The 22452-nt window shown below is 42.2% G+C and overlaps 1 protein-coding gene across 1 annotated transcript; it reads right to left on the bottom strand.

Moving 5' to 3' along the window:
* Positions 1 to 11537: 11537 nt before the first annotated feature.
* LOC139209985 (Krueppel-like factor 15) lies at positions 11538 to 20213 on the bottom strand. The gene is made up of 3 exons (XM_070839925.1): positions 20139 to 20213; positions 16798 to 18406; positions 11538 to 11729 (listed from the first exon to the last, which is right to left on the bottom strand). The coding sequence occupies exons 2-3, from the start codon at positions 18318 to 18320 to the stop codon at positions 11561 to 11563; spliced, it is 1692 nt and encodes a 563-aa protein (XP_070696026.1). The 5' UTR covers positions 18321 to 18406; positions 20139 to 20213; the 3' UTR covers positions 11538 to 11560.
* Between the last annotated feature and the right edge of the window lie 2239 nt (positions 20214 to 22452).

Genomic DNA, 22452 nt, shown 5'->3' with positions numbered 1-22452 from the left:
AAAAGGATAATCTCCTGAAAGTCAGATGATGAGGTAAAGATTTCTTATTCAGATCATAAGAAGGCTATTAATCAATTTGACAGATCACATTCATTCAGAACAACAGCAGGCTTGGTGTAAATCTCTGTGGTATCAGCTGTAAATAAATAACCAACATGAGGGATGGTCATGTCTAATAAAACCCGTTGTGAAAAAAAAAAAATATTGTAACTTAGAAGTTCCAATTACATTAACTAATCCTTTCCTGTGGTTCTTTGCTCAGGTTGTTTATTACAGTGGTGGAAAACACTTCAGAGGGTATTATCCTTCACTTTCTTATTGGACCAGTTAGATCTTTGTCACTTGGTGAAGGAGTTCTCCATTGAAAACTCGTGATTTCAATCCAAAATAATACTAAATAATACCTTTAGGCTTGAAAGGCAACACTTTAAAGTTTATCGCTTGCACCTTCGCAAAAGACAGCAGCTGTGAAACAATGGTGACCAACTTTAACAACAAAAAAAAGCATAAAAACTCAAAAGACACCTGTCAAACCCCTCCTGTAGCATAACAGGCCCTTTTCATGGAAGACACAGAAGGAAAAGCACAGGTGAAGGTAATAAAAGTAAATGATGGCTGATTTCCATGTCCTTGTGTTGTGCACGTTATCTCACTGTCATGACTTACTGAACAGAACGTAGTTTTCTACATGTCAAAATGTCTATAAAAAACAACTATATACTTTTCTGCATGGCTAAGTATACATGCTAGCACTGATATCAGCTTGGTGCCATTGTCTGGACGGCCCATTATTCCAAAACCCCAATAATTCGAGAAATGTTCCACTGGACCAACAGCTTGTTAACTAACCCTAACCCACTAACCCACAGACACGTATCCACCAATGAAACAAAACGGTGATGTAGCCTCACCTTGCAGCCTATGCTGATCGACTCGGGGGGTTCACACCAACTGAGGTCAAACACTCACTATTTTAACCCAACATTGGAAATTTGTCTGCGACAGTTAAATTGTCTTTTGGTGTAAGGCCAGAGAGAACCCCTCTGATTCAGCACCGTGGACACTGAACAAACTGCAGGGTGAGTGTGTATTTAAGAAGCAATGAGTGCTTGTTTGTGGGACATTGTTCGGACTATTGGGAGTTATGGGCTGTCAGAACAATGAGCAGCCCCCAATGTAGCATTGTGCGACGCAGGTAAATAGCTGGCTCTATATTAAGTCATATTTTATTATAATTAAAAGATCAGTTTTTTGCCTTGACTCTGAATTACACTTTGAATCCATTGCACTTGCTATGACTCCAAGCAAACAGGTGTTGTTTTGTGTGAAAAGAGGTCGCTCATAGTGATGAACGGAGAACTATCAACCAACTCTGTAGTTTCCTAAGCCCTTTGGAGCATCTCAGTGTCTTTCAGCTCTTTTCATGTTTTCCCAGCCCTGTTTTAGTTCATTTTGAAGCTCTCATAGCATTAGTTTCAGCCTCAGTAGCTGTTTTCAGACAAAAAGCTCTAATAACTCATCGTACACTACCAGCCCACATATTATAGAGCAGCACAACTGCTGAACGGTTAACTAAGTGTTAGAATAAAACTGCAATTTATGTTCCCCAGTGATGCCACTAAGTATGTCACACCGGTTAAAAATGCTTTGAAAGTCTTTAGCCCGGGTCTGCTGGTCACGCTCCAATCCCAACCTCATGAGTGCCTGGCCTTTCTGGCCCCCTGACCACCGACGCTTAGACAGCTAGAGGTGATTTTAATGAAGCAGAACAAACTGACAGCGAGAGAGAGACAGAGAGTGCGAGATTGATTTCTTCTCACTGCTCTGCCTTCATTGTAAGTCACTGGTAGATGCCTAAAATGTAAAACACATGTTAATGTGAAAAGGATGGAGAGAAAAAATAAAGAGGATAAAAACAGAAGCTGAGACTGATGTTGGTGACAGATGATGAAAATTAGGAATATTGAATAATGCGCAGAGGCAGTTATATATCTAAGAGCAGGTGTGTGGGGGTCTCCCTGGTAAAGAGCTGCCGACGATTTTATCTGCTTGGGTTTCAGGTTGGTGTGACATGATGGACTAAATACTGTTATATTCTATGAAACAAAAGCAGAGGCCAGAGAACGAAAGTGAGCACGTCTACAAGGTGAGTGTTAGGGCTTGGCGTGTTGCCCGAGGGAGATGAATGCCTAAACTGACAGCCCACTCCTTTGCATACCACACTGCCTGTTTTCAGTTCTCTGACTTTGAACTACAGGTTTCATCAACCTTCATCACCTCCCTCCCAGTAGGTGCGCGTCAATCATCTCAGAGACCAATTGTCACCATGCTCAGCTGCTTCATGTAGAGTTTACGTTAGATGCTTCAGTCAAAAACATGCTTTTTTTTTTTATAGCTGAATCCCTGAAGGAATTGTGGCATGGAAAATGAATAAGCATGGATGAAAGGAAGAAAAGAGATATGAAAACAAGCACAAAGCATTTCTTATGCTCCCTCCTTTATTTCCTCCCCTCCAATGTGAGCAAGGCAAATTGAAAAAACCCTTTTTCTTTTGTTTGTTTTCTTTCCCAAATTCTAATGACATTTCCAAAACGTTCTGGTTGTCCAAAAATTGCTGCAGCTGAGGCTGAAGGTGACAGCTGACAGTGAATTGCATCTTTACGGACACTTTGATTACAATTCACCTTTTTTTATTGCCAAAGTGGGCAAAACGCCTGGATTGTTGCGTAAAATAGTTTTTCTAAAAATGTTATAACCCCCTTCTCAAACAGCTACAGCAATAAAGTCAATCGGTGCCTGGAGTAAAGTCAAAACATAACACTGATATGAGGGACTTGCTTTTGATTCAGATCACTCTGTACATACACAAGCACATGATTTGATAACCAGTTGATGTTAAATTGAATCACTCGGGGTCACAGGATATAAGGAGAGGCATACTCGTGTTTTACCAGCTGAGCCAAACGTGCGTGCGGTAACGTTTTTCTTCAGTGCAGATGATCAACAGAGCGACTTCCTTTGAGTGCTGGTTGCAGCAGGATGTGTAAGAGACAGTTTTGCCGGAGTGATCTTTGTAAATACCGAGGATACGCATGCCAAGTACAGTCAGTTTATTCCGCATGAAAGGAGTTCAAGCTGGTCGTGACAGTGCCACAGTGAGATTTCAGCTGCAGCGGTTCCATCCTCAGGAAGGTACAACTGTGTTGTCCATTGTGTGGTGTTCTGCAGGAATTATGTAAGACACGTGGTCTCTCTGAAACACATGAATAGCCAGATTGCTGGAGAGTGAAGTCCATCTCCTCCTGCTGTCACAAACTTGGCTCTCAGTTGGCTGGTTAGCTTCCCATTGTTGACATACAGGAGAATTCCTCATTCCTCCCCGTGAGCGTACGTCTGGCTTTTTTGCACACCTGGTGTACAAAATGTACAAAGTCTGTTTGTTTTGGTTTCTGTTGAGTGTGTCTTTTTATGTATGTGTCTGCATGTGAGCGCGTTCCTCCTGCCTTCACCCCTGTGTGTAAATGAATCACCGTGTACCAGTCCCACTGCTGCAGTCTAATCAAATGAACTGTGCTGATATTTTTGCTGGATCCAGGAGTTTTAGCACCCTGTGTGTTTGCTGCCTAACCAAACAGAGAGAGAACTTTGTGAGTCCGACAGCTGACCACCAAGCTTTTATTTTACATAGTGAAATGCACAGATCAGACGTGCTTCAATAAAAAAGGATAAAAACAAATGCGACCATTTTATTTAACAGTGGACAGTACTGTTTTCTTTGCCCCTGCTTGTTTCCTGTGAGTCATTTTATGAGCATTTGAAACGTCACATTGTTTGGGTGACAACCTCATTGAATTAATGTGGGAAATGTTGGAGAAAGTGGAGCTTGTAAGGACCTGTTGAATAGAATCAAAGCCACACTTGGCCCTAATTTTACTTAAGATTGTGTGTGCTGATGTCCCTCAACATGTTTTATAAAGATTAAGCAAACAAGGCTGACAGTCTCCACCAATGTTATGGCTCTATGAAAATGAAATTGAAACTGAAATGAAGGAAACTGAAACTGAAAAGACGACCCATTTGTACTAGCGCAGACGACATGCACAGTTATTATTTCAGCAAAGAAAAATCTCAAGAGTTGCAGTGTGTGAAAGGACAGCACAGGTAAAGCTATAAAGGTAACACACACACACACACACACACACACACAAACAACAAGTGTCTTTTGCTGACACAGTGGTTTTCACCGATGCAGCACACACCATTTCCATTTGACTCCCTTCTCTCCCTCACACACACACACACACACACAAACATACACACCCATTAAATCACACATGTGCATAGTCAGGGTGCGCTCATCTTTGCTGAGAGTTGCCAGCAGTTGCATAACAGTTATCATCTGATCCCACATGTCAAATCAGCACATGGGCCGTTGTAGTTTGCTGCAGGGTAACGTGTCTCTGACCTTCAGGTTTGTGTACAGTATCCGTTTCTCCTGCACCCTCAAACACATTGAGACACAGAGTGAAGAGTACACACAGCTGGCGGTCACTTAGCAGCTTTTTTAGGATCTCAAAAGAAATCTATAAACCCTCAAAATAGATTTCAAAAATATTAAGAAGTAAAATACAAAGACATACACTTATTCAAAGCAGGGTATAACCTTTAACCTCATTTAATGAAAAGCATCAAACGTTAAAGCAGCATAAGATAAATTTGGCCACCAGAGGACAGACTATTGTATAATTAAGCTGACAGATAAAAAAAAAACATGGACATATCCCAGCTCATACAGTTGTTAGGGCTGACATATGGGACAGTTGCTCTGTCATTAGTTGAGCTATGGTTTAAGGTTGTCACATCAATAAATACAGACACAAATAATGAATAAATAATGTAAAGGCATTGTGCCAGCAGAGATGGTTCCTGCGCCTCTGGCTCAGCTCGCAGTATGAATACAGAAGGCAGGTTGTTCTTCATGTGCAGGTGTTAAATGAGTGACAGGTTACAGTGAGAGAAAAAAAAACCCCACTAAGAACTGTGTGTCTTTGTCAGGGTTGGTAGAGTGCAAATACGTGCAGACACAAACTTCATCAAAAGTCTCTACAGCTGTTAAAGCTGACTGACAGCTGATCCGGCTGTGATCAGCTGTCAGTCAGCCGCGTGATGCTTCAGAAGAAAGGGCTTCCCATTTCTCCAAACACATATTTCCTCCTTTCCTCTCTCCTCGCATGGTTTTCAATTTTCAATGTGGATGCAATTTAAGGGACTTTGGATGCACCCCTGGTTTAGCTGCAGTTTAGCTGTCATTTTGACACAGCAATCAGGTCCAGTCCAATCACACAGCTACGTCTTAAGCCCCTGCAAGCCCCAGCTGGATTTGTTATAAATTGCAGCTAAGCTAGTCAGGTGCTAAATGACAGAGCAACAGCCCCGACATTTGCAGCGCTGGTTATTTCTCCTGCTCCCAATGAGGATAACCAATTGTCACAGACTGGCTCAGGGAGCGTGTCAAGAGATTTACCGCAAACATGATTTATTAAAAATGACAAACTAGCAAAATGTAGGTATGCAGGACAGCTACATCATCATAATGGAAGCAGTGCCTGGGTGTGTGGATCATGTGCAGTGGAGGGACTAACTAAAAATAATGCAGGGATGAATGTCAGCTTGGAAACAGAGACAGAAAGGACCGAGTGCATGGGCCAGCTTTTATACTCCAGGAGCCCAGGTGAAGTGGATGAGCTGACGAGCTGACTGTCAGCCAATTATCTGCTGAGGTTGGCCCGGACAGCCGACTACACAGTCACTTCAGAACATCAAATATATATAGTTATTCTTAAGTATTCAGTTGTCTGTGCATCCATAGCCACAGCACAGGCAGTAGTCCTAGCAGCTAATGCAGCATGGCAATCAGTGGTGGAGACAAAAGCATGCTGCTCTGGTTCAGCCTACAGCTCACCGACTGAAGGCAATGTTAAACTTCCTGTTTGCATTCTATTACTTGGCACTGACTGTCCCATGAAGGTGGTCTTATATCCCCAACACTCTACCCTGAACCATGCTTCAACAACTCTTCCAAATTAAACAGCTAAATGTTTTACAGTGCGACGATGCCATGGTTACGGTTTGGTTATAGGTTTAGGGATGGTTAAGGTTACAGAACCGTCATGATCGTGGTTACAGTAATAACCACAGGCTTTAGGCACTTGAAGACAAACATTTCTTGTCTTGCCTCAGTTGCTCATCCGTACATCGGTACGGAGTGTTAAAAGAAAAACAACAAATACAAAATAAGTATCTCAGTCTGCGTTTAGCACTGACGTACTAAATGGTGGAACAGCTAAACTCATCTTGAAAATTACAGCATAGGACATGCCTCACTGTCATAAGCCTGTAATTGAAGGGGGAGAAAACTGAGCAGCAAAGGTTGAAAGGGTTAATCAGAGCTTGTTTGCTGTGAATGCCTCCAGCGGTCGATGAAAGTGGTTCAGACTCAGCTATAGGCTGCCGTTGCTCTCTGTAAACTCACCTCTGGCTCTTTAAACAAACATGGTGGCAAACAAGGAAAAGAACCTATGACACGTGTTGGTTTATGTATGACTCTAGTAACACCTGCCTCCTTTCTAATTGTGCTACTTTATTTTCTTTGCTGTGGCATATAAACTGCCTCTCACTAAGGCTAACCAATACATGTGTCTAATGTGAAGCCACTGGAGAATGTGCCTCTCATCTCATAAAATCAAGAGGGTCAGGAGAAGTTGAAAATATAATTTCACTACAACTGTGTGTTTTTTTTGGGACTTGTCTCACTTGTTTTAACAGTGGTGTATTATTTTAACCAGTGTAAGTATGCTTTTATATTTGCTGTCCAATGATATAAGCCAATATGCCATTTTTTTTTTTTGTCTTTCAGAAAATCCAAGGTCCGTCAACATCAACAAGAAAAGGAGCCTCAATGCTAAACCTGAGACGAGCAGCCAATGGAGTGAAGTTCAAATCCAGATGTGTTGAATTAAATCCTCCTGTTGCATCTGCGCTGGCTCATAAATCAACATGATCTATGTCCAGAACACACATCGCACAGACAGACACAGCTTGCTTTTGCTGTTAGCTGCTACCTCTCTGCTTCTTACACAATGACTCAGCACACAGGCTCAGAACCACTAAACATCCGAAGCCACTCTTTATAATGTGAAGAATGGGGAGTAAGTGGTGGGAAGAAAAGGAAAAGGGTCTGGATGAAGGGAGAGCACAGAATGGGGGTATAATTTCCATGCAAATTTGCCATGTGGTACAAATCTTGCATTGACATTTTCTCATGTTTCCCAGCTGTATGTTCCTTATGCAACTTTACGGGAAATGTTTTTGTCTCTATGCCTGAGCTACATATGGATAAAAAGCACAAGGGCAACATGTTTGAATGAATGATTTAATCTTACTTTGCAACATGTGGGATTTCATTTTGACTTATTTTTTAAAATACATTCGGACTTAAGTGAACTCTAAATTTAAATAATAGAAATGCAACACATTGCATTGTGGGATTGTTCGTCATTTTTAATGCACTCCGTTGTTACTCAAATAAAACAGCACAATATGCATACACATAAACACGTAATTATCTCCTTATAAAGTTGATATGGCTAAACAGTTGGTTTGCACATCCAGCAGTTATGGAGCAACATATGCTCAATATTAACTCTCCTTTTTGTTGTGTTTTGGCCATCACCAACTCCTGAAAGAAATATTATAGAAATATAATAGAAAATCAATACAACTCTCATATTTGTCCACCAAACATGAAGCTAGGCTGCAGGTGGTTAGTCTTGCCAGCCCGGCTCTTTCTGAAGATAACGGAATTCACCCTACCTGCATCCCCGAAGCTCACTATTAGCAAATTACACATTGTTTGTTAAAAAAACTGGTAGTTTAGTGTAAAAACTACAAGTTTTGGCTTTAGAGGAGGTTATGTGTGGGATCTGTAACCAAACATAACAATTAAAACATTTTGTGTTTCCCAATTTCAAAGGACTCACTTTACAGTCAGTGTTTACCTTAGGATCACCTTTCACAAGAGTCTTGTACATAACATGCAACTAGAAATCTCCTCTCACATTTTCTCACAGCTGTGGTTTAGTCGTGTCTGTCTGGTAAACAGGGAATGATGGGTTTGAGTCCTTGCGGTTGCAATTGATCTCTCTTCTAATTAGATACTACTGTCTCTTTACTTTACTATTGTGAAATCTCGTAATTATTCTTGGTAGCAATCAGTGTAGGACACGGTATGTGGTGCAAGATATCTGTCAGTAATATTCAGTTCCCCCCTTTATGATACATTATATTCGATATACTAAAGCGAATCAATTTAGCATTTGAAAAAATACATAGAACATTTGTTCATTCACACGTGGAAAATGTAACTCATACGCTACGAGACTCTCCGTCGCTCACTTCAGAGCACTTTGGGTTTTTGCTGCTGCAGCATCATTTGGTTATCTTTCATTTCATTTGGCCTGAATCCAATATGTTTGTTGAGCCAACAAGAATGATTACATTGAACAGGAACAGTGTGAGAAAAGAGACTATGGATGAACGCTTTAGTGATGAATGCTGAGAATGACAGTTCTTCTGAGCAGTAATACAAAAAAAGAACAGAAAACATATCTTTAGTTTTGGGATTTTTTATTGTAAATGTGTTTTACGTAAGAACAAAAGCAAAAATATAGCATTTTAAGCAACTCTTTCTTCGTAACGTGTTTACAGAGCACATACCGTTCTCATCACGTTTCATAATACACGATGCCGCACCTGGCAAATGGGGGGAAATGTATCATAAGTTCTGATCTGTGGATGTATTATGAAACTTTCAATGAGCTTTTTAATAATGTGTCGAGTAAAAACATGACAAAAAAGTGAGTTACCACATTTTTCAGTATATATTTGAATTATCATGTTATGTACACTTTCTTTACATATTTTTAAAAAATCTTTCACAATCACAGAAATCACTAGAAGAATATTTCAGTTCTTCTTTCAGTTGCATGTACAGTATTTACATACATTCATGGGCTCACATGTGACACCCATTTAGAAAAGTGTTTCCTCTGATTGTATGGAAGGAATGCCTGACATGGATAATATAATTCCTCCATACAGCTTCTCATTCAGGTGCTGTGTATCAAACACTCCAAGGGTTTGTCGATTATTGTAGGTTCCAGCAAATCAAACCTTTACAAAAGCAACTCAGTTCCAATGCAAACTTTCGTTTCTTTAAACCACTTCAGTACTAAAAGTCGTCATTTGATCCTCGACTTGGTGGAGCAGGAAAGCACCTCTGGACTTATTTGCTTTAATTCAACTGAGACACACAATGACAGATGCTAAAGCAATCTGTACAAGTAAAAACATAAAGCATAACTGTCGCGGTTCTCTTACAGTACAAGACAAAGGCATCTCATTTCATGGCAAGAGATCAGGCATGATGTTCAACACCGAGGACAGATAATAATGTTTTAAATGCTCTTTGATTTTCTGTTTACCTTTGATGAAATCACTCTAGGCTAAGACAAAAGCAAATGAGGGATTCATCTAGATTCCCTACGGATGAGTTATTTACGGTACACACTTCCAGTCTCAACAAATGGGCAAAGGTACAAAAAAATTCCAGTTGAAAAGCAAAACAAAGATGATTTGGCAAGAGAAGAGGAGTCAGTGGGAGCTAACTGAGAGCCACGTTATAATTGGTGGCTCTTGAAGAAAGGTACAAAATGTCCCTGATATTAAAGCAAGTAAATGTCACTTTGGAAAGAGGACACAGCTTTTTCTTTTACAAATGAAAAGTTTAATCCATAAGTCATAAAACTCTCCGGTCTTTGGCTGCTACAGCCTGACTTGGTCTGGTATGACCATTAGCTGGTGATGGCTAATGTTGGCTGACTTCCTGGAAACAGTTGCCATGTTTGTGCTTTTCTCTACTTCTGCTGCTGTTATGCTGCGTTTTATCATTCACCACTATCCTGTGATCGCTATTTGTGGCAGCAGTAGCAGACGTTCACTTTAAGTTACATCAGGCTAGCTTTAATACATTTATTTTGGTTGTCAAGGGGGAAATCTTTGTTCGATTTTGTAACGGCGCGCTGCTCCAGTCTCAAAAAATATAGATATATCACACTTGATATGTAAATATTTTTTCTTTTCATTTGATATGTAAGAGGAGGCGAGAGATTTGATACGTTCAAGACTGACACCTTGTGCCTCTTAGCCACATGAATGTACCATCTTGCAGTATTTCATGTATTTATCATTTATGTATTACGTTAAGTATTTTTTCACAGCAGTGACTTGAAGTTAGTAAAGTGACATAAAGTAATAAAAGTTTTGGCATCACATGACATCACAAAATCTAAAACAAATGAGCTGAAGACAGAACAACAGACGTGTTTATGTAAATACTTGTTTACAATCTTGGCTTGAACTATTTTGCGGGTAACCGTTGGATGTAGCTGCACCCCTGGTTTGTTTGGATCCAAAAAAAGGCCATAAAAATGACAAATATGTTCTGACAAACAGTCTTCTGACCAGATGAGACAAAAAGGTGTTACAGAACAGTGAGTCAAGTCAGAACAAAATACAACTGCACAAAATACTGAAAATACTTATTATGGGCAGACAACCAGAACTTGCATGTGTGCCAGTGCAAATTACGTTGTGACATGATCTTTGTTGGTGAGCAGTAATTCAACATGAGCTTGAGTTTTTGTTATTGTGTTTGAGGTTCCTACAGTGTTTTTTTGTTTTTTTTTCCTGTAACGAGACTCAGAGGCAACAAAAATACTTATTCAAAGTTAAAGGAATGTCGGTGCATCATTTACTCTGCCGTCTATCAAGAGAGAATCAAACCAAGGCCCCAGTAGATCCCAATAGTTCCCAATGTCCAGTGAGCTCTTGTCGTTGGGCAACAAATTAAATTCAAGCTTTTAATTGAGTTATCTTTTACCTCTTAACCATTTGACTCTAGGAAAAGTTGGGAGTTTTAAATAGTAGCATAACCCCAAGTGATGCAACGTTTATTGATATAAGGCTTTTGACTCCGACAACAATAACACACACCTTAAAGTGTAAAAATACTCTGAATAGCAAATCTTTCTTCAAATTAGACGAGCTAAAAGATTTGAGTGAGACAACAAAAAAAAATAGTTGTAATATACAAGAAGCTTATTCCACCTGTGAGGGCGTTGTGTCAAGTAACAGTTTTCTGTTTTAGTTTAGTTTTTACAGTCTTTTCCTCGCCACCCAATAAATTATCACAGTACCATGAATGTACGTCACGCGTACATATTTGAACATAAACACACACGAGCCAAAGAGTCCTGCACAGACCCCTTTAAAAGGTGTTTGGACTGTCACCCCCCTCCTCTGTCCTCTGTCACACACACATACATGAACCAAGCCCCCTCCACCTCTCTCTCTCTCTCTCTCTTGCTCTCTCTCCCCCCTCTCTCTCTCTCTCTCTCCCCCCTTCGGGTAGCGTCAGTCTGTCAGAGTGGGGTCAGAGGAGTCAGTTTGCAGAGCGTCCTGTCCTGCTGCTTCGTGGAAAGCGGTGGACTTTGAGGTGTTTCGACAGGTGATCGCTGCGGGCAAACTTCTTCTCGCAGACGATGCACTGGTATGGTTTCACTCCGGAGTGGGAGCGCCGGTGTCGGGATAGCTCATCAGACCGGGAAAACCTGCCGGGAGGAAAAGGAAACCCACAATGTGATTTAACAAATGTACCACATCTTCCTGAACATCAAGCATCTCTTCAATGAAACTCTCCAAATCATTGCTTCAAATGTTAATGCTTTAATCCCCAGCTGCAGTTGTCAGTCAACAGTCGGTGATTAAAACGCTGAAATTCGACTGTTTCTGGTATTCTGAAACTTCAAATAATCTGTTTGTATACAGCACTTCCTCTACAAAAAATAACGGATGCAGTCGTGCCACAAGCTGCCAAATAACATAAAGGCCGTATCCAGCTGTTTTAAGTGAGGGGAATAAGAGAGGAGGTGTGATGCTGTATATGTGTATTGCCCTGCGTTTTCTCTGTGAAGAGCCATCCCATATTTAGCTCAACACATGAGCACTGTAAATCTAAGCTCCATCTATTCCTGGCCTTCTCTGCTCCGGTCTCTATGAGCTCCGGCCAACTTGGATATCCTGAGAGTGAAGGGTTAAGTGGATGATAGAGTAGTGCCTGTTGTATATGTGTGTGTGTGTGGGCACATACATCTTTGTGTGTAACTGTATTTATTAGTAAAGCTGTTAAGATCAGCCTAATCTGTAACACAGATTGATTTCCCAGCACATTTTCAGTGGCAGCGGCAGGTTGAAGGCATGAAGGCGATAATTCACGGAGATGTGTAAACGTCACTCACAGTTATTTCAAACCATTTCCACTCTAGACATGGATTACCCAACCGGCCCATTCATCATTTTAATGGCCTCGCAATAAAACGAAAGATAACCGTCAGGGTTTATAAAGCTAAGCCGCCTCATCTGAAAAGCTAATAACCTCAAAACAAACACTCAGACTTAACGACTGAAGGTTAATTGCTTCGTATTAAGATCTTTTTAACCTGCATCTCTCCACTGAGTTTTGACTTCTATTTACGTTTTACACTTCCAGGTGATGATCGTGCCACAGGAGCTCAGAGAGTACTCAAACTGCTACAGATAATCATTCACCAGCGTAGCAAGATTAAGAGTCTACAGCCATGCAAGCAGCTCAGAGAGGCTCTACTGAGACACAGCAGTGGGTTAGGGTTAGTGAGCTAAAACGCTGCTCTGAGGCAAAGCGTGTCCACCAAAAAGTGCTCGGGTTGTCATTCAAAGAGAGGATCCCCCGCAGAGACAGACCTGTAAGATCCTTTTCGTTTAACCAGAAGCAGCAGTTCTATGCCACCAAACTCCACTGACAAAAACAGTAGCTTCACCTCGCAGAACACTGGAGTTGCCGGTTTAGTTGCTGTGACTTTGGTTTGTAAGCACATTTGTTCGGACCCATAGTGACTCTTTAAGACACCAAAGTCAAACAGTAACACAAACAAACTAACCGATGAAGGCAGTGACAGACAGGTACTCTATGCACTGTACACTCGGGGACAAAAGAATAAGCTTAAGCACAAGACTTCCCTTTTACATTATGCGTAGTCATTTAATCCATTCTTAAAATAAAAACACTGATACATAGACAGATGCTTTTTACTACAGGCCACTGAAGCCTTGAGGTAATTAGTTTATCTTAATCTTAATCTACAAAGCTAAGAGACGTGTCATTACTAAGATAAATATCAGAGACCACATCAACTTCTTCATGTTCTCTGCTGTATTAACGGACCATATATTTATTCCTTATGATAATCTGCGTGTGGCGTGCATGCATACTTTTACACCCTGAAGCTGTACTATCTCAGCTTCAAGCTGGGGCATGACACAAACCATGTACAACTATTCCACTGACTCAACCTGGGCCTGAGCCCAACTATAACATACTGCACAGGGGAGGATCTTTCAACAGAACATGTATTTAGGACTTATGCAAATAGACAGGCTGATTGTTGATCAAATCCACTTTTTTGTGGGGGTTTTTTCTAAGGTTGATCTTGTGCCAGTTCTCTCCCAAAGCCTCACCATATGCCGTTTTGAAACTCACGCTCACTCTCTTGCTATAGCTCTTTCTCCATTTTTTTTTTTTTTTTTTTTTACTCCTCCCCTTCCTAATCTAACTTGTGTAAGGTTTCTCAGCTCGATATGCTCCAGGGATGACGGGCCAGGTCACTGAGTTCATAACTCCAAGGGTGGAGGGCACTTATGTTAATCAAGTGTTTTACTTGAGAACTGTGGGTTTTTGCACCTTTAGTAATCAGGGCTGCTTGGCGTGGCTGCAGTACAACACATTATACATATTAGCGTGGGCACTGTGGGAAACACATACACAGGCTTTGTTCTAGCTTGTCCCTAAACTCTGCTCTGATGTCAGCAGAGCGTAGTGAAAACAGCGGAGAAAGGTGGGGCAGCTAGGTTGCTTACACACCTGGAAACTTATAGTAACAGAGACAATTGGCAGAGTTTTTATCTGTCAGCTTTATCTTCCTTGTCTCTTTTTGTTGAGTTTCTCCTGTCAGCTCAAAGCCCGTCACTGTGATTCTGAAGGGCTCAATTTGAGCTCTGTGTAAGTTGAAAGGGACATCGCATTAATGCGTGACAGCACTAATCAGTGACAGACGTTTGCCTCCTATATGCAACGCTACATACAAGCAGCCATAAAACCCTTTCTGACTGTTTTTTTTAAACAGGGGCAGGATTCAGTTCCTCCATTTGCTCTTGTGCAGGATACTGAATCCTCTCTTGCCCTTAGAGGCTGTTTTCTATATGAGCTCCATGACCTTCCTGCAGAGATCCGAGAACAGGAAGATGGTAGTTTCCTACAAGGATTAACAACATATCATAATAGGCAGTAATTCTATAAAATAATTGGTAGTAAGGTAACTACTCTCTCTTTGCCTGTCAATTAAGCTCTGATGCTAAAGTAAACTGTGACAGCTCTGTCACCACCCAGCAACATTGTTTTGTTGTGACGACGAATGTGTCAGCTGACAAGGACAACAAGCCCCTGCCACGATGACAGATCTCTAGTACACACACACACATACACACACACACACCCACCACGTTGTTATTATAGCAAACTGTTTGGGTTTGAGCCCAGCCGTCCAACATCCATGCAGGTCTGAGCTGAAAATACTGCATGCTCATGTCTGTTCGTTGCCTGCATGTGTACCTTTTAAGTGTTTACATGTGACTCTGTGTGTGTGTGTGTGTGTGTGCGCCTCCAGATCTGTACGTGAGCATAACAAGTAAACTGCATCCAGACAGAAAGAGAGGGATAAAAGTCCAAAAAGCTATGGAAAAGAGCTTTGAAAAAGAGGATTGGCAAAGAAAGAAATGTAACTTTCGCTGAGTTATATGCAGGAGTCCAATGAAATACCGCTCCTCTCTACTTCACAGGAGCCAACACATGGATCTATTCTGAGGTTACAGAGGGTAAGAGGTGCCTTACTCTCCAGCTCGCCTCCATTTCCTGGCTCAGAGGGAGAGGACCAGGGAAAGGGTAACTTCATAATACAGTATATTGCTGCTGTCATGTAAAAACAGTAAGAGTAGTTTAGAGAAGACTGCGTGTTTGTGTTCAGCTGAAGAGACAAATGGTCCTTTAGGCGCATCATCTCGCTCCTTGATCCAACTACACAGGCTTCCACAGGAAAAAATGCATTCAACACATTTCTTAATGTGTTAAAAACACGTTTGCCTCGAACCAACTTAAAAAGCATAACTTCTAACTTTTTTGTGCCGTCAATGAGTTGGTATTGCATAATATGCTTATAAATACTTGGATGTATGCCCAGACATAATACATAATGTGAAAAAAAGAGTCAGATGTGGATGATTTTAAATGGGTGCGGGTGCAGTTTAGCCTCCTCACAGAGTGTAGTGTTGCAGGGACACATAAAGCGTGAGTCTGCTGAACTGGGACAAACTCATCTGACTCTTTCTCATATACGAAGGCACATTTGCATTGCTTTCCTTACTTTACCTTTAAGGCTAATACAGATTCTAAACTTACCCTTTAACTCAGGTCTTTACCATGTTAAACCTTAACTACAATGCTTGCTTTAACCTCCACTCATTTATACACAGACAAAGGCTCTCTATGCATCCTTGGGCAATAACTGTATGTATAGAGGTGGAATCCACTGGCCAGCTGTTCAAAAGTTGGCATTTGTGTAAATTAGGATTTTCCTACTTAAAAATGATGAAATTACAAATCTAATCATGCCAGTTTTATGCCAAGTAGTCTTTAAAATGTATATTATTAGAGCTTGTCTGAAGTGAAAACTTTGAACTTGATTCTGCAATAACTCTCCAATGAATTTGTGCGTTTGTGTGTGTGTGTGAGAGAGAGAGAGAGAGTGTGTGTGGGGGGGTTGCAGACAGTGAGCAAACAAGTGGAAAAAACTGGCAAGGGGCAAAGTCTGCAAGCAGACAACTTCAAAAAGTGCCCTATCTAATCTACAACTTTACCATGGTACAAAAACACACAGATAGTGGGGATACACAGCCAGCATGCACAACAGAACAAATCATAACCTTCCTGAAAACACTTGACTGTAGTTTCCCTAAAGATGAGTCCTTTTCCTTGAGCTAAACCGAGCCTCATAAATCCTCTCACATTTATTTCCCCATAAAACCTCTCTCCCCTGTAAAACATCTTGGCTCTCTTAAACTGAGTGGTGACCTCTTTGGAATAATACAAAGGACTTTGCACCATTCAGTGTGTCTGTGAAAAGGATGAAAACATGCTTCAGCCCCCCAGAAAGGATACAATAAAACAGGGCACATCACGGTTCTTTACATGACAAACTACCATGCAGCACTATCTTCAAAGTCTACACACACTGGGAAAAGTCAGTTATTAACAGCTATCTTCACGTGTCTGTATATGAGACCACAGGGGAAGTTGATAACAGGGTTACTGTAATCTCTGCAGGGTAGATAAAAACATATACAAATTCAGCTGCAACATCAATCCAATCAATCTTCTCTATTTTCTCATCCAACTTTTGATCAGTTTTATGTTGTAATGTGTGCAAGTCTGGAGGAAGCAAAGATGTTCTAGTGTGGCTCTAATGTATCTTCATCTCTCCAGTCAATGGCTTAATCAATTGATCTTATACAACAACACTCGCTTGTGCTCACCTCCATCCACAGCCGGGCCACGTGCAGGCGAAGGGCTTCTCCCCCGTGTGCCTCCTCAGATGGGCTTTAAGGTGGCTGCTCTTGGTGTACATCTTATTACAGCCAGGAAAAGAGCACTTGTGCATTTTAATAAGGTCTGCTACTGCACTCTTCTGGTACCTCTGACTTCCAGAGAGGACCCCCGTAGCTGAACCTCCGCCTAGCCCGCCTTCCCCGAGCCCGATGGGTTTTGCCGCAATGGGCACTGGCGCGATCCGGACAAACTTGGACGAAGCAGCACTTCCGTTTTTGCTTGAGGAAGTCATGTTTGCTGGGGAAAGCAGCTGAGGCACCAAAGCAAAGGTCTGACCCTGGATGTTGACCAGGAGTTGGGCGATTTTGATATCCGATGGGGCCTGGCTTGGCTGGGATTCGGTTTGCTGGGGTTGGGTTTGCTGGCTGACAGCATCTGATATGGCACTGGGGTTGGGTTCTTGTTTGATCTGTAGGGGTTGGATCTGTAGGATGACAGGCACGCTGGAAGCAGCACTGGTACCTTCTGATGAGGCTGACGGTGAACCACAGTCCTCCTGTTTGATCCTGTCAACTCCACTACCATTAGAATTGGTTACAAAACTAATATCCACTGCTGATGGTGAGCAGTCCATGTCAGAAGCACTCGGTGTATGTTTGGTCTCTGTGTACGAGGAGAGTGGAGAACGAGCCACAGGCACAGTCTGATCTGAGTTCTGCGATACCGATACTAGTTCTCCTGCTAATGTCCTTGACCCTTCCGTCTCAGCATCCTCTGACGTGGGTGACATCGCCTCATCGCTCCCTTCCTCTTCTTTCTCCATTGCCACCACCATGTTCTCCTCCAGGAACTCCTCAATCTCCTCCAGGGTGGGCTGAAAGAGGAGCGCTGCAGGATCCTGAAGGTCGTCAAGAAAGACAGGAAACTCGTAGCAGTCCTCTTTGGTCTGCTGCTGGAGGAGACTCAGCCGCTGCTCCCTCTTGGACTCCCAGGCCAGGCCCATGGGTAAAAGAGGGGCAGATGAGGAGGAAGACGTAGGTGGGGACGATAGGGATAGAGGGGAAGATAAAGGAGAAGAATGTGAGCTGCTGCTAGCATTAGAGCTTAATGAAGCGGTGAGGGAGGTCTGTGAGAGGAGGAGGTCCAGCAGGCTGTCTTGACTCTCTCCTCCTGACGAGCTACAGCTCCCACTGCTCCTGCTGCTCCTGCTTTCATAGCTGGAGTCGAGAACGTGCCGCAACGTCGGTGACGAGGACTCGGGGCTGGAGCAGAGGGAGGAACGAGGGCTGGAGGAGTCGCTGAGGTCATCCTCAGAGAGGCGAGGGGAGGAGGAGAGTGTCACACCTTGGTAGGGGTGGTGGTGGTGGTGGTCGTAGATGCATGCGTCAGTTACCATGATGCCCGGCGACACACCACCATTGGCGTGGCGACGAAGGCAGTTGTAGTCAGACCCCGGGGAGCCGGGGTAATACAGGAAGGTCTCCTCACCAAGTGGCAAGTGATCCACCATTCCTGTGCGGATGAATGGCAACCGGACTCTGAAGATCAAGCTGCTCGAGATCGGCTGAACTTTAATGAAAATCTTCTTTCTTCTTCCTGCAAAAGACAAATGAGTGTGAACATCAGCTTTGATGATGAAAGCAATTTGTCTTTGAATAAGACTGCATACCAGACAAATTTACACAAGTTTTTGCATAAAAAGACAGACTGACCATTTCGGGGCACCTACTCTGACTATGCTTGATTTAAATTTCATTTGCACCAAGGTGATCATCATTTACAAAAAAAAAATACAGCACAATAAAAGAGTAACGCCATTTGAGGTCAGTATATTCCTTTGGTTAATGTTCTACAAGACAATCCCTCAAGTGTATCCTGTACAAAAATAAGTAAACCAGCAGACTGGCTGAAAATGATTATTATGATTTGCTCTCTATGCCCTACCTGCTGCTTGTTCAAGAGGTCTGCAGCTGATGGCACTTCAAAAGGAAAATCAACCACGTGTGAAGGAAGTGGAATTTGAAGTGTGTGTGTGTGGGTGTGCGTGTGTGTGCGTGTACACTCTGCAGCTGCCGGTCCAGACTTCAAGCTGACCATGTGGAATCAGGGGTTCCCATTTCTCACCATGTCTAACATTAAAGCCACGTGACTCTTCTGTCATTTAATGACGTGTTTCTATTTATTTCCCTTTAGTGGTCCTTACCACAGTTTTTATTTACTTAACTTTCAGACATACAATAGTATAGTAACAGTGATATGGTCTCAGAAATGAGAATAAAACAAGAAAAGTCACCTAAAAACAGACGTACTGATGAAAACATTTGCAATAGAAAAGTAGTGGCAGTGCTTAACAGGCTGGTATTTCAGCAGGTTTCAATGGGATGATGAGTGAAGGATTTAGTGTCTATTTTTATCCACCAAACAGCCCACAAACAATGCACCTCCTCTACATTTACATGGATTAAAAATGCTAGACACGGCCTTAACTGCAATGAGTGGCTTATGGTGATTAAACCTGACGACAAAATCCCTTTTAAAACCCTTAAAAGGCTACATGTGTGTCGCATGAGCCTGAAAACTAAATGATTGTGCGCCCTCTTCTGTAAAGTTAAAAAGCAGCCGTTTCCAAAGTGGAGTTCCAGAGATCCTCACAGAGATTTCAGAAGATCCCCGGAAAATTACCAGATGAATTAATTATTGATGGATTTGTTAGGTTAGGCTGTCACAGTCACAGGACCGTTAATGCGTATGTTCTTAGGATGATTTTTTTTTTTTTTGCTTTTGTGATAACATCATATGACATGGAGGGGCAGGGGTCTGCTGCTGCTGCTGCTGCTTCTGCTGCTGCTGCTGTGCCAAGGCGATACCTCATGGAAAAAAAAAAGTTTCGGAGGAGAGTTTGGCCAAGTCTTAAGTCATTTGCCCTACGGTAACCCTGTGAAACATCAAGGAGGCTTTGACAGCATGATGCGCTCCTGATGTTCACCGCTCTGCACGCATGGTCAGCTAACTCGGGATTTATGGCAGGTTTGACCACGCTCGTCAGATCACAGGTGAAAATGCACGATAATAGTTTCACATGGTAAAGATATCAAGTCAGCAATGCAGCGGGATCTAAAAATTGTTGTGTTTTTTTCACGAGGGCTGCAGCAGAATGCATGAGAGCGACACTGTCGCTATAAGCTCGTACATAAAGCCTAAGTCTACTCAACAGAGCCATACTTCCCACCGTACTCTACAGCGAGAGGCAGAAAACAACCAGGCACAAATATCTAAACACCTTTCTACTATTAAATCCCCCCAGGGTCCCTGCCTCTTATGCACTCACCTTTTTTATGTGATGAATCCAAAATTCCGCTCCTCTGCGCCGAGCGCTCTTTTCTTGAAAGTAGCTGTCAGTGCGTAATAGTGCGTAATGGCAATATCACTCCACGACACGGTCTTAGCATAGCTGTACTCCACTCTCTCTCTCTCTCTCTCTCTCTCCCCCTCCCTCCCTCCCTCCCTCCGGAGGCCTGGTGGTTCGCTTAACCGTCACATGATCGGAGCTGGGTATGTTATACCAGGCAAATTAAGGGGTCGGCACATGAAGGCTCGCCTGCTCGGCGCGCCGCAATTGGCTCCCGGTAGAGAGAGGCCGGCCTCGGGGTCTAGCGTCAATGGAAAGGGGGAGTGCGTGTGTGTGAGTGTTTGTGTGTGAGACTAGATCATAAAATCACTGTCAAACCCCTGTAATAACCAGAGAGGACTTAGATAGGTCATGCTGTGTTTTACATTGTGCTGTTACTCTTTATTCACATTTTGCCACTTGCACAGTTTTCCCTTTAGGGCTTCCTGTCAGAGTGTTATGTGTGTTTTCAGTGACTCATTGTGCAGTTATGCCCTGTGGTGCAATGCTTCCATAATTCTCTTAACCATGTTTACCTTGGTTTTTATCAGATGACATTAGTCTATAGGAATACATCATTTTTCATATAATATCTTGGACCTTTACTGTTTTTGAAACTTAAAATATTTATGATCATTCATACTCATTTAAGTTGCTGCAATACATTTAGCAGGATAATATTCCCGGAAAATGAAACCAGGGCATAAACATCAGCACTTTCTCTGCTGCCTGCGAGCACGCTGAGCTTGTTGCCTGTTACAGATGACCACGGCTGAATAGGTGGCTGAGCGAGTGAATGAGGGAGCCATTGAGTAGGTAAGTGAGTGTGTTTACATGCTTCCTAATAACATCAGTAATAGAAGTTTTGCTTTCACTCCAGCTGAGCAGACCTCATATAAACACCTCCGCTGGGCTGAAGTTACTTTACTGGCTCCTACCTAATTTGATTTGCCTGCGTAGGTTAGATTACCTTTCAGTGTGTTTGGATAAATGATCCACTTTCAGCCTGCTTGTAAACATTAGGAGTGTTTCAGTGTGTACTTGTATACAGTACAGAGTCAGTGGCCATTATGCTGTGTAAAAGGATACACAATGTCACACTGAGGAGCTGTGAATACCACTGCTGCTGGTACTGTTACTGATAGTGCTGCTACTGATACTGTTACTATTACTGTTACTGATACTGTTACTAGCACTGCTGCCACTGATACTACTACTATGGTCACTCTACTACCACTACTACTGTTACCGATACTACTACTGTAACCCATACTATACTGCTTTTACTGCTACTACTAATACTACTTTTACATTTTTTGACTTTTTAACTTGCTTTTTCAGTTTGTTTTTAACTGTGTGTTGTACGGTGTCCTTGAGTGCCTTGAAAGGCGCCTATGAATAAAATGTATTATTATTATTAATACTACCATTCCTGCTTCTGTTACTGCTACTGGCACTACTACTACTACTACTACTTCTATTAGTACTGCCAGTAACGTTGTTTCTGCTGCTAAGACTACCAAGACTACTACTGCCAAAGCTACTACTGCTTCAACAGTTGCTACTATTACTAATACTGCTGCCACTACTACTAGTATTGTTTCTGCTACCACTGCAGCAAGAAGTACTGCCAACACAGCTACTACTACCACTGACTGTTATTACTATTACTACTGCTGAGGAAACTTCTACATATTACTCCAACTCCTCCTCCTCCTATGCCACTACTTCTGCTTCTGCTATAGCTTCTGCGATCACTACTATTACTACTGTTGCTTCAGCAAAACCACTACACGGCTTTGATGTTTTTACTGAGACTACTCCTGCCACTACTACTATTGTCACTAGAAGTGCTGCTACAGATATTTCTACTATCATGACTAGTAGGCTACCTCACATCCTACTTATCAAGGTGCATTTATCGTCATTGTACAACACAGGGTTGCACAACTAAATATAAGTTATTGCCCCTTCACACTCAAAGGAAAATAACTATTATTTAGTTGTATTGAAAGGGCCAGTTAAGCAGCTTGTGCGACATGCTGTCACATGACAAGCGCCTACATTTTGAAGCTGTATTATCTTAGTACGTTTGCTTTACCCACAAGTTAAATGGACTGCAACTCATTTACCAAAAGTCTCTCTGTTGATAGTGATTTGAAATCAAACAGGAGGCCTGTTGGGTTGCTGGTTATGAGAAGCAGGGCGGCATCCAGTCAGCACGTCTCTGTTTCCCCACACAGATTACATCTTT

The sequence above is a fragment of the Pempheris klunzingeri genome, chromosome 11 (genome assembly GCF_042242105.1).
Source record: "Pempheris klunzingeri isolate RE-2024b chromosome 11, fPemKlu1.hap1, whole genome shotgun sequence".
NCBI classification, from domain to species: domain Eukaryota; kingdom Metazoa; phylum Chordata; class Actinopteri; order Acropomatiformes; family Pempheridae; genus Pempheris; species Pempheris klunzingeri.
Note: the sequence above shows the minus strand (reverse complement) of the source record. Positions and strands in the feature narration are given on the sequence as shown.

Coding starts and splice junctions, on each gene's coding strand:
- LOC139209985 (XM_070839925.1), bottom strand. CDS start 18,320: ATGGTGGATCACTTGCCACTTGGTGAGGAGACCTTCCTGTATTACCCC. Junction 11,730..16,797: donor TGGCCCGGCTGTGGATGGAG/GTGAGCACAAGC, acceptor TCCTCCCGGCAG/GTTTTCCCGGTCTGATGAGC.